Source organism: Lepisma saccharinum, chromosome 10 (assembly GCF_977018435.1).
Source record: "Lepisma saccharinum chromosome 10, izLepSacc3.1, whole genome shotgun sequence".
Lineage (NCBI taxonomy): Eukaryota > Metazoa > Arthropoda > Insecta > Zygentoma > Lepismatidae > Lepisma > Lepisma saccharinum.
The window spans coordinates 34543626-34557065 of NC_139238.1; the positions used below are offsets into that span (position 1 = coordinate 34543626).

Genomic DNA, 13440 nt, shown 5'->3' on the forward strand with positions numbered 1-13440 from the left:
TTACTATTTCGCACAAATATGCAAATGTTCTGACTTATTTTTAAACATTCTCTAAAATATTTAAAATTCAATATTCACTGCATCTCCAGATGGCCGGATGCCTCACCTCTGGTTTTTGGCTGGTTTCCAGAACTTTCTCAAGCCAAAATGAAGAGACACACAACATGCAACATTACATGACAGTCACTTTACACTTCATAATTTTCAAGTATTAGTATTGTTATTGGTGTGAATTGTAAATGGTATTGGCATTGGTGTCTGTTCAGCTAACTGATACTCAATAAAGATTATGATAACTTTCACTTTTTTTGGGTATTTCAGGGTGTAAGCAAAAATGTTTTTTGTAGTCTAATTATCCAGAAAACTACAGAAAATTTGAAATATGCATTCACTTTGCACAGGCATTACATGAAAAATTAGGTTCTATGATTAAATGAGAGAAAATTTAATATTTTGATTTAAATCTCTGAATATTTCAAAACAAAACTCTGGAATATTGATAAATTGAAGTGAAATACTTACTTATTAATCCCAATCAATGTTTTGAACAACATTTAATTGTTACAATAATACCAGTGAGAATTGAGAAGATTATAGGTTTCAGTTCAATACCAGACTGAACCATAATTTTCACAAATACGTCAAAAAATTTAATTTTAATCTAGTATGTGTGTGGATACATCCAATTGTTGATCTATAGATATTTACCTTAAGAGTAATTTCCAAGAATTCTGCTCCCATTGATTCTACCTGCTCCTTCACGACTGACCTCGTGTCGAAGGCTCTAACTATGGCTCCCATATTCTTTGCTTGGCCAATGGCAGCCAACCCTGCAACGCCACCACCAATCACAAGGATTTTGGCTGGAGGCACTTTTCCTGCTGCAGTAATCTGTCCTGTTATAAAAGAAATATATCGCATGTTACCACAATGCATCTAACATATACTAAGATCAACCAATAAATATTAATATATGTTTTACAAGTAACAATGAATTATGTATTAATTTGTACAAGAATTAAATTTTAATTTTGTATATCAAACACATAAATATGAATATAGAGAACCAATAACTTTAACCAAAACTGACAATGGAAATATTTCATGTCGGAATATAAGAAAAATGTACAGGTTCAACAAGACAAGAACCTTGGTTTCTGTCATATCACCACACTGCTCTACCAATCGAGCTAAGGTCCTGTTCAGCCCAGGTCGGTACATACCGGAAGCTTTTAACATCAGTTTCTAGGCAAGCGTGGGGGTAGTGCGACAGAGGGGTGAGGTGGGGGCAGAGAGCAACGATGTCAGATCACTCAGATTTTCTCTCCGCCGGCTCTCTTACGTGCTTGCTGAGCTAAAGCTCTGATTCTCTGTCGTCTGCTGGACGGTAGAGGTCTCAACACAGGGTGCAGCATTGCAACCACTTGCAATGCATTTTCAGTTCTGTGGATTTTAACGGAAAAGTGTGATCTGAAATATATCGACTTGTGTTTGTTATTGCGGTGTTCTTCTGTGTTTTCGTTAGCTTCTTGATTTATTTGTGTTGCATTGTTGTTTCTATTTTGTTAATTATTATTTATTGTTGTGTTAGAGTGCGGAGTGCATGAAGTGAGCAAGGAGAACAATGGCATGTTTCTCTACAGAATGCTACAAGAAATAGCATAAAAAAGGCAAATAAATGTTAGTCCTCTGCCGAACAGTGTTCAACATGTATGTCTATTTCGGGGCAAAGAAATTATTGGCGGCATCGACACAATGAAGACTGCCACTCAAATGACATCTGAAGCAACGGGGATATCTATGTCAGAGGTCGACTTTTATTAAAATTAAGAAAGACTTTAATGAAAGCAAAGAGGGGAAACTTTCTGCACCAACTAAGAAGAAGAATGATATGGGGTGATTAGTCTTGAAAAATATGATAGTTTTACCCAGGCTGCTTCATAAAACCATGAAAGACGAACATGATTTTCCTAAAATATCACTCTCAACTTTACGGTGTAAACGGAACAACATAAGAATGTTTAAGTTTTAAAAATAACTTTAAAGGTTCCTGTACAAACTTTTAAAATATGTAAAATTTTAATTGTTACTTTTCATTAATTAGATGAAGGACTGCACAAAAAGAAACATTTGTTCCGTGTTTCGATTTAATTAAACAAGTTTGTTTAAAGTTCACTTTCTTCTCAGATAAGCCAATCGAGACTAGACTATAAAATGGAATCCGAACCATTGTCCATATGACTCCACGGGGAATCAAACACTACTCGACTACAAAACAACATGGTTAATAACTACCTTTATTCTTTTAATTTTGTACAGTTTTCTTCGAATATCAGCAGTGATCCGAAAATGCCCTGATTCTTTGGTTAACTCACATTAAGCAATGTTTTTTTTATTTTAAATATCATTGCTAATATGTATCATTTAAATAATTATGAAATTGTGCATTTACCAAAAGCATATATACATTGTAAACATAGAAATATCGTGATTGTTCAGTAGTACAGATGTAATGGAATCAAAAGAAAGCAAAACTATTGTTAATTTGCGGAAGTGAATATTCGAATACTACTGAGAATTGAAACTAACGAGTGAGTGTGAAGCCAGAGAGGTAAAGCTGTAAGCCATGCGGTGGGCTTTGTCAGTAACAAGACTGTTTTGTTTGTCTCAATGGTCATTTTCCGACCCAAAGCTGGATACGGGTCTGGTTCCAATGTCCATTCATGTTTGTTTAAATTGACAAGAAATGATGGCTACCTCTACATTTCAGCCCATTTAATGCGTGAAATGAGACGATTTGCATTTGAAATCCTAAAAAATACGCCTAATTACTGCATGTGAGTTTGCGTACACCTTGCATACCTTCACCATTGAAACAAAAAAAAAAAATATCCCTTTGCGTCTACTGGAGTGTCCGCAAGAACGTAGTGCGTAGCGAAAACGTAAGCGCTTGCTGTTTTTCATTTGTTACACTTTAAACGTGGCAACATCTTCGCACCTAAAAGGAAGGAGGAGTTATTTCCGGTACCGAACTGCTGTGAACAAGTCTGTATAGAGCCAGCCATGGTTTCGCATGATTTTTCTATCATGCTGTTTTATCTGCCCGAAGTTCTTTGTCAGTGATACTGCAGTGTGATCTGTTGTCTGAATTTGTAATTTGTTCCATGTTGTGGGTAATGTAAAAACAAGGAACACCCAGCCCAGGGTAGAACTCGAACATGAAAACCTTTGATGGTGAGATCAAAAGTCGACCACTTAACACATTCATCCATAGATTGGATTGGATAGAGTTGGTGTTTTAAGTCCACTTTATGAACAGTAAGCTAATCGGGACTGGAGCTACAGTTTAAAGTGGGATGCAGACTATGTGCCTCCACTGGGTATTGAACCCAGGACTCTTTGATTACAAGGCGAGGACCACTGCACTCATCCATAGAGTTAGCTGAAACATATTCATGATAGTATAGTACGTAATACAAGGTTTGCACAAGTTCATGAGTTTCTAAATTTTGCATGGAAGAATTTTAAAAAAATGATATTGCTACTCACTAAAGTACAGAATACTACTGTATTTATAAAAATAAAATGCAATTAAATTTATTAGCCTATTCACCAATATGCCATGTCTAGACATATTTTTGGTAAATAAAAATGCAAAATTTCAATTTTGGGTTCAAAAGCAGCAAATAAAATTAAATTTCGTTGTTATAGCGGTTAAAAATCTGATCAAAAGGAGTATATAAAATTACACTTTGGTTTTAAAATTGTGACTATAATCCTAAATTTGAATTAAAAACTTATTACACAAAATAAACATATCCCTTCTAATAACACATTTATGTAGTTACCAGAGTAATACGTTTATTCCTGTATAAAGGGGTCCATTCTTGCTTCTCAAATATTTACAGCAGAATTAATCAATTTTCCGTGAATTCCATAACTCATAGGATAATTGAAACTTCAGATAGTGTCATGTCAGTAAATAAACTAAATTTCATGTTTAGGAACCTATTTCGCATTTTGCATTTCATTTCGCATCATTTCATGACAAAACAGGGTAGCAAAATGCACCTTACACCTTTCAGAAACATGAAAAATTAACATTACAATGTGTTATTTCACATTTCGAGTTTTTATCAGAAACGAAATATGCATGCCATGACCATCCCAACCAGACTGAAATCATGATATATCAAGCCTCATCTATAGGTAAGGTAAAGTTCCCAATGCATATAGCACTGTGCATTAAAGGCAGATTTAGAGGACGTGATAGTAGGGCACCACACACTGGCTAAATTTACCCATTGATTTGAGGCTGGGTGAACCCTGGAGCTACTTTGTGTGGGGACAAGGTCGGAAAAATTCTGACCCACCCCAGGAATTGAACCCAGGTCTCCAGCATGGTGGTCACACACACTACCAACTAGACCACAGCAGCTCTCAATCCATGCTAGATAGAACCTGTTCTTGAAGATTACAATAAAATACAACCTCCTCTTACCTGCAGAATATAATAAAAAATCATGTACACGTTCAATGTTTGTCCAATCTTCAAAGTCTTACCTGTAAAGAATCTGCCAAAATTGTTTGCGGCTTCTATCACAGCACGGTAACCAGCAATATTAGCCATCGAGCTCAAAGCATCAAAGACTTGAGCCCTCGATATTCGAGGGACACAGTCCATGCCTAGAAGAAAGAACAACAATTTAAATCTAAACATCACAAACATAACGTCAATTTTAAAAATGGATCAATTTCATGTGTTTGAAGGAAAAAATGAAAGTGATTAATTTTTTCCTTCAAACACATGAAATTGATCCATTTCATGGGATGAACAGCCCCAGCTCCACATTGATCTCAGTAAAGATTTCAAAATACATATCAAGCAAAATCTTACTTTTCATTCATAATACACCCAATAATACAGGGTAAGTCAAAATGATGGACCCGATTACAGAAATTTATTCTGTGAAATCTAATAAACATTGAGAAATGCGCTTCGAAAGGTTAACTTTCAAAGTTTAGTTTCCACGCAGTGTTTCCATCTTCTACCGCTAGGAGTCAGCAGCGAACAGGAAAATGGCGTTGACTGAAAAACAGAGATCATTCTGTGTGCTTGATTATCATGTGAACGAGTTTGTGATTAGTGTGCAACGGCATTTCTGTACCAAATATTGGAGAGAACCACATACGGGAAGGCCATTCGTAAGTGGTATGAACATTTCAGAGATTCGGGCTGCATCTGTAAATGAAAATCGACTGACCGTCCGTCGACTGGGGAAAAGACAGTGGAACGAGTGCGCACATGTTTCGTGCGGAGTCCACAGAAGTCCACCTACCGGGCAGCGAGAGAACTTCAACTTCCACAGAAAACTGTGTGGCAGGTTCTGCGGAAACGTTTACAAATGAAACCCTACCGCTTGCAACTAGTTCAAGCATTAAAAGACACTGATTGTGCTTTGCGCGCATCCTTCTGTGATGATTTCCTCGCATTAATGGAAACGGATGGGTTCTCTGAGAGGTTAATTTACAGTGATGAAGCAACTTTTCACCTTTCAGGGACAGTGAATACACACAACGTAAGGATATGGGGAACTGCTAACCCCCATGAATTTGTGGAACAAGAACGCGATTCTCCCAAAGTGAATGCCTTTTGTGCCATTTCCCATGAAAAGATTTATGGGCCCTTTTTCTTCCATGAATGTACTGTAACAGGACTTGTTTTCCTTGATATGCTGCAACTATGGCTCCTTCCACAGCTTGCAGAGGACAGCGCAGATTTTATTCTCCAATTGGATGGTTTGGCAGAAGATAGACTATCGGCTTGATGTGTGTCGTGTTACGCGAGGTGCTCACATAGAACACTTGTGATTTGTTTGAAAAAAAACTTTGAAAGTTTAACTTTCTTAGCACATGTCTCATAATAACATTTGTTTATTATATTTCACAGAATAAATGTCTGAAATCGGGTCCATCATTTTGACTTACCCTGTATATGTTCCTATGATTCTCTCTTAACATTCTAAGAATGCTCATTTCATGACAAAACAGGGTAGGAAAACACACCTTACACCTTTCAGAAACATGAAAAATTAACATTACAATGTGTTACTTCACATTTTGTGTTTTCGTCAAAAACAAAATATGCATGCCTCTAGCCATGACCCATCCCAACCAAAGCCTCATCTATAGGTAAGGTAAAGTTCCCAATGCATATAGCACTGTGCCATAAAGGCAGATTTAGAGCTGGTTGTCAGTGTATAACATGGATGTGTCCAAACTTTTTTAAATGCAGGACTTGTACTTGAGTAATCTGCCACATTACATCATCTTTACACTAAAGATAATGCCTCAACATTAAAATTAAAGGTTTGTATAAGTACTACAGCAGGCCCCATAAAAAGGAATGGCAGGTTGAGATTTGAGTAGCCTAAACAATGATCCTGACTGTTTGAAAGCTACTTAAAAGATCCTAGAGGAGGCCAATGTCCATTGTTGTGTGGGTATCACACAAACCTAAGTGCATACCATATTTTGTAGGGATAGACAGATCTGAAATTTTGACCGATACCGATATAAAATTCCAAATGGTCCTTGAATATCCTGAATGATTCATTGACCTTAATAAATGTGTGCTTCAAGGTGACTGCAGTGCAAAAGATGTTCCATATTTAGACATTTACTTTTTTAAAAAAGAATGGCATGGAGGTTATCCTTAAAATTATAACAAAATGGCTGAATTTTGCAATAAATTATAAGATATTTATAGATATATCAGATCGGTAAAATAATCAGTAATTTTACTGATAAACCGAAACACCGATATGCCTAAATTGGCTGATAACGATTAATCTGTCCCATCCCTAGTATTTTGTATGTTACATATTTTACATCACTCTTCTGACCCTTTTGGCTACTTATGAAGTTGAGGATGAGTGAGGATCAGACAAAACATCTTAAGGTTAATTGATTCAGTTTATTTTATGTTGCATTTCTGCCACTTTTGGCAAATCATGATGAGAAACTGATGAAGGGGTATTCACAAAGAACATGCATGCCCTGAATGGGACTGATCCTGGATACTTTTGAAGAGATACTAAATCTGCCCTTAAGAGACTTTGCCACTGAGCTGGTTGTTAGTGCATAACATGGATGTGCCCAAACTCTTTTAAATGCAGGACTTGTACTTGAGTAATCTGCCTGATTACATCATATTTACACTAAAGATAATACCTCAACATTAAATTAAAGGTTTGTATAAGTACTACAGCAGACCCCATAAAAAGAAATGGCAGGTGAGATTTGAGTAGTCCTGGTGTACGTTTCCACTGATTAAATAAATATCTTATTTGTATGTTCAGTTAACCATAACAAGAAATTAATTTGGTTGGTAGATTATTTAATATCCCTTTGAAAAATATTTTATTAACAGCAACAATGTAAAATAAGTAGAAAGAAAAATATTTGACCCGTCATGCACACAAGGTATAAACTTTTTTTTTGCTTTTTAACTTATTTGACTTTACCTTTTCATCATTTATCATGTTTTAAGTCCAAATCTTGTCCAGCATGCTGATGAAGCCACATAATGTAGTGAAAGGGTTTTTTGATTGATTGAATTAAATTATTTTATGTTGCTTTTCTGCAATTTTTGGCGAATTGCGGTGATGCATATTTTTGGGCCACTCTGTATGTTAATACAGGATAACTTCCAAGTACACAAAGAAAATCAATCTTTGAAAAATAAATACAAAAACAATTACCAAATACTGTGAGATTCTTTGCTGCTAGCTGGTCTATGAGAGATTTATTTTGAGCCGGAAATACAAATGATATCAACGTGCTGCCAGGTTTGAAATTCTCAACCTCCGATTCAACTGGCTGTCGCACCTTTAATATGATATCTGCAAAGAAACGGAAGATGATAATTGAAAACAACGAACATGTCTTGTAAAATTAAAGTTAAAGCATAAAGAAGATATTTCCAAATGCACTTACAGTGCAAGCTGCAGTATGAACCACTGGAAATATCAACTTTAACACATTTTTCCTCAGATCATTTCTATTATAAATTACAATCTGTTTTTACACTTATGTTCAAATATGCAAAGACAGCAAAGAATATTTTTGAAAAATACAAAACAAAAACAAACATTGTCCATGCATAAATTAAAATCAAATTACAGTGTAAATACATTTTATAACATATAACTAATTAAATGCAATAGGAATGTTTTCTACCATATGTTTCATTGCAATTGCAAAGATTAAGCACATTTGGTTGCACACTGTGAAATTGGAGTTGAACTTCGCAAGTAGTAAATTTCAATTTTCACTATTTCCATTTACACAAATTTTATGTTCAGTAAATGCTTTAATGATTTTAGACATTTCTTTAGTCAGTAAATTCTAATCAAAATTTAAGAGATTCAAATCATCTACTCAAAACACTTCCAAGTTTTAAGTCCCATGTCCACTTTATGTTCAGACAGGCTAATCCAGACTGGACTGAGAGTTCAAGAGGTACTGCACAATTTTAAAAGGATATCTTTTTTATTGATATATTGTAAACTACTTAATTATAATGATAATAATAATTACTAACTCTGACAAATATCATTAACATCAAAATAGTTGTTACTATTATTATTAATGGTTTTAAGTATCTAAGTTTATAGTTCTTAAGCTGCTGAAAGTTGAACCCATCCCATTACTTATTTAGTGTTATTTATTTATTAAAGAAATGATGCCACAGAACATTGTTCTATTGAGGCCCAGGGATTGAATCCAGGATTCCTTGATTACAAGGTGGTAGTGAAAGTGATTGCAAGCACCTGATATACAGGGTGACAATTAATTAATGACCACATTTATATTGTAAGTTTTGTGGTACTAATTTGGTTTTTCTTTTTCATTTCAGGTGAATATAAAGATCGACCTTTGCAAAATTTAGTGGTGTAACATGGAAAGGTGGAGTGCACAACAGCGAGCAGCAATAGTGGTATTTCATTTCGCTAGCAATTACTCTGTGATCACTGCTGAAAGAAGATTCCGTGCAAGAAGCACTAAAACTTAATTTCTGTTGACCAATCTAGCCTGCGTAATTCATATTTTTCTTGCATTTCATCCAGCTGGGTGCACTACTTCTCAGCATTCACTGTTTCACCAGTTTTCAAGAACGAATAGTAAAGAATACCAGAGGCACATCACCAAACAGTCACCATTATCTTCCTCAGATGAAGGGTCAGTTTTGACACTTATTTTGGGGCCTCATCAACATATAGCCATTTTGCAGAGCGACGACAATTATCATACAATATTCATTTTTTGACATGTCACTACTCTGTGGTGACTCATGGGGAACTCACTTTTCCAAGTTCTTGCAAGTGCCTGGAAACTGTGGAATAATGTACACCCAATGTCACTGCCATGTCCCTGACAGATTGAGAGGGTCTGACTCCACTAATGCTTGCAGTTCCTCACTGTCTATGGCTGCTAATGCATATCCACATGGTTCATTTCCAAGGGTCACACTGTCTGATCGGAATTTTTAAATCATCTCTGTATGGTTCGTTCATTTACCATATCAGGTTCAAATGGCCTGTTGATGTTTCTGGCTGCCTCTACTGTTATGGTCAAATTTAAACTCGTAAAGAAAAAGCAGGCATATTTGTCTTACACACAGCATACTAGCACTCAACTGATTCCTTGCTCACATGCAGAAATATGTACCCGCCACTTTACAATACCCAGGCACCATCTGACAGCATTTTGGAACATCCAACTAATGTTATCCTGAAATCTGCCATTTCAAGTGCAACGACCTTATATATTAAAGCAGAGCCTCTACCGATGCATCAGTATGCCTATACCCATGGTATTGATATCTGTATGCATCAGTTGCAATTTATTCATCATAACCAGCCGATGCTTTCCTGCTTTTTGGTCTTCCACAAAAATTCCACCTAACATTTCAGCAGAGTCCGTGAAATTATGCAAAATTCAAAATTTCTATTTATTTTGCACCAGTCTTCTATGAAAAACTGGATTTTGCGATTACAAAACATGTATTTTAATACTCCCTCTGTCCCATAATTATAGTCCGGTATGCCAAAATGGTGACTTTCTAATTATGTTCTTTTGGATACTTGATCGGCCAATTTGTACTGATCCTTGAGTAATAACGTATGACCCCGTGTTTAATTTTCTTCTTCTGTATACACCAATGTCACAGTTTGCCTATCAGACAATTATTATGGGACAACAAACAAAATTATACCGGACAATAATTATGGGACAGAGGGAGTATTCTGGTGTAATTCTTGAATATTTAAAATCAAAATGCTTGGTAAATTTATTCAGATAATTGGAGTGGAATTACTACATACTAATATTAATTAAAATTTTGAAAACCTTTAAATTATTACAATTTTCAAGCATTGGTATTGGAATCTGTGGGAATCCGTAAGAAGAGTGTTAGAAAAAAAACTACAAATTAATCAGGTTCCAGACCTTTCTTCTCAGGAGTCGCTTTCCTTTTTGGCAAATATGGGCTATGAAAGAAAGCCTGAATCCAACTGAGATAAACTATGAAATGTTATCTTAAAACATTTAGTTTATTAATTTATACAAAGACTGAATTTAAAGTTATTCATTCTTGCACTGGAGTGGCCTTCCCAAAGAAGGTTCAACTGGTAAGAGCATGAATAACTATGCAATACATTCTAATAGCAACAGTGCCAAAATTCATAACTGCACGTTTATTATACAAATTTAATGATACACATGATGCATAAACCATTAAAAAACCGATACTGTACTCATCAGTAAAAAAAGGTAATGTAAATTTCAGAAAGCAAACTTGAAATACTTTTTTAAAAAAATTAAAAGGGGATTTTTTATATTCAGGTGCCGGGTAAAAAATTTCAGGTGCCATGGCAACCAGGCACCTTGTATTTTTCTACTCCTGTGTAAGAATATATGTATCAGTTCGGAGTGGTATCGGCTCAACCTTACAGACTAAGAATGCTACCAACCTGACTGGAATGCAGTTTTTGCATCTACTAACTTCACACCAGCCGCTGTGTAATCTTCATCTCGGAATCTGGCTTCCGACCCGGCTCCACTCTCCACCTGGACGGTGAAGCCTTTCTTTATGAGGGCAGCAGCTACAGTAGGAGTCATTGCCACTCTAAAAAAGCCACGAATGTGTAGGATCATTAATCAGTACATAATTTATTCTATTAACAATTCATACTGGTCCATTCCTAGTACATATCACAAGAGTGGATAATCCTGAGTGAAGTTTCTACCCATCATTCAAACACATTTTTTATTGCTAGATGATATTTCTAATGCAAGTAACAAATATTAATCACGAGAACGATCGGAAAGCACCATTGTCGGTGCAATTCAAGAGCTGGACATACTCCAAAAATCGCATGGGGGTATGGAATCATCATAATCTTGGGAAATTAACTTTCATGTGTTTTAGGTTGAGGAAAGAATTAATTATGGAGATATTTGATCCAGATACATAATTTTGTATCTTGCAGTAAGTATTGAATTGGTGCTTTAAGTCTACTTTATGCACAGTAAGTCTAATTGGGACTGGACCTAAAGTTTAAAGTGGGATCTGAACTACTATGTGCCTCCAACGGGTATCGAACCCGGGACCCCTTGATTACAAGACGATTACGCTACCACTGTACCATCGGGGAGACACAGAACTATTGCAATTCATTATGTGAGAATCAGAGGAATGTAATTCCAAAAATGCAGTGTTCAGGTTTTTCTTTTAAACATATATCTGCTCACTTTGAAGAGAGCTATTTGGATCAACATATTTCCATCTCTTCTCCTTAGTGGTAAAGTGGAGTCTCATGTCTCCAATTTGCTAATTAATTTTTTGGAGAGTTTGGACTCCAAATAGAGCTCTTCAAAGTTAGTAGATATGTTAACGTAATTGATTACTGCATTTTACGAGTTACGATCCTCCGGTTCTCATATGACAAATTGTAACTGGCAGTTGTTAGGGGTCTCTTCATGCATGTGTTAATAAGTAACATGTGTGTGCATACAGAGAAAGGGAGGGGGCAGAGCAAATAAGGTGCACACGTGTAAATACTAAAATCATATTTAGCTGTTAAACAACCAAATCAATCAATTATCAAAATTTGATGACACATGTATACATAAAAAGTGTGCTTTCATTCCTCAATTTACATAAGGCTACCATATCACTACAAGCAAAAAGTAGGACTAAGTCAAAATGCAGAAAACAATCACTCATAGTAATAAATGGTAACATGATTAAGCATGGTTTCCATGACAAAAAAAACAACACTAAATATGCTGACCAAGGCAGTCTATATTTCAGTAAAAAACACTTAACATGTGATGTTTCAACTTGAAAACAAACTAAAATTTTATTTAATTCAATTCAAGTCTGAGGAAGACCCTGATAAGAGGGTTGAAACATCACATGTAAAGTGTTTCTCTATAGACTGTCTTGGTTAGCATATTTAATGTTTTTTTCAGTAAAATATATATTTCTGCAAATTTTAGAATAGGTGTGAAACAGATAGTTTCAGTTAAAAAAATATTTTAATGATTATAACTTCAATTACTTAATTGACCATAGGAATCTGCATCACCTATTGGAAAATCACTTTTCCACATGTTCCATAGGCTGTAGTGTAGCGTAAAAATTTCCCTGCAACTTTCCATTTTCCTAACTGAACGATGTATTTTCTTAGTGATCTTAAGGATCTAGGAACTTTAGAATTTTCTTTAAAAAAAAAAAAATCATCCCAGATGCCACAGAGCTTTCAGACTGAAGCGACATGTGACTAGCTACAAACAGCATTTGTCACTTGGAAATGAATCTACAAAAATAAATGCAACCTTTCATACTGAAGAATATGACAAGATACACATTTCACTTATTCACTATCTAAAGTGTACAACACACCCAGGAAAAAATGGAGGGGCTGCTGAACCACTGTACCCCCTTGAGAATTATGTTGAATTTTGTTTTCATAAATAGATTTTGATGTTTTACTTAATACAAAATTGGTTCCTGCATGTGGAAAACACAAATAACAGAGATGTTTGATCTCAAAGTATGGCCCACATAAGTAAAAACCAGTTGTATGGACACTCAAATACCGAAAGAACATGTCGAAAATTGCTATAAACCGCTAACCTAAGGACATAAAATTATAACTGCTCTTGTCGAATTTCGTGTTGGGTAATATATTCACATGCATGAAGCTTTGGTGGTGTTCTGCTTCATAGTAAGTAACACACTATAATAATAAATTGTTTATTTCCGTAGACCCATATCCATGGGTGTGGAAAACATCATACAATACTAAATATTACAAATGGAGTAGGATTACAATGAAAAGAACAAAATGGAAACACAAAAATACAAAT

The 13440-nt window shown here is 35.4% G+C and overlaps 1 protein-coding gene across 1 annotated transcript in view; it reads right to left on the reverse strand.

Moving 5' to 3' along the window:
* Positions 1-13440, reverse strand: part of LOC145993861 (NAD(P) transhydrogenase, mitochondrial-like) — a 79248-nt gene that overhangs the window by 60941 nt on the left and 4867 nt on the right. The window contains exons 3-6 of the mRNA XM_083129723.1: positions 11037-11191; positions 7764-7904; positions 4564-4686; positions 709-896 (exon numbers count right to left, since the gene is read on the reverse strand). Of these exons, the coding sequence (XP_082985849.1) occupies positions 709-896; positions 4564-4686; positions 7764-7904; positions 11037-11191 (607 nt within the window). The remainder of the gene's footprint in view (positions 1-708; positions 897-4563; positions 4687-7763; positions 7905-11036; positions 11192-13440) is intronic.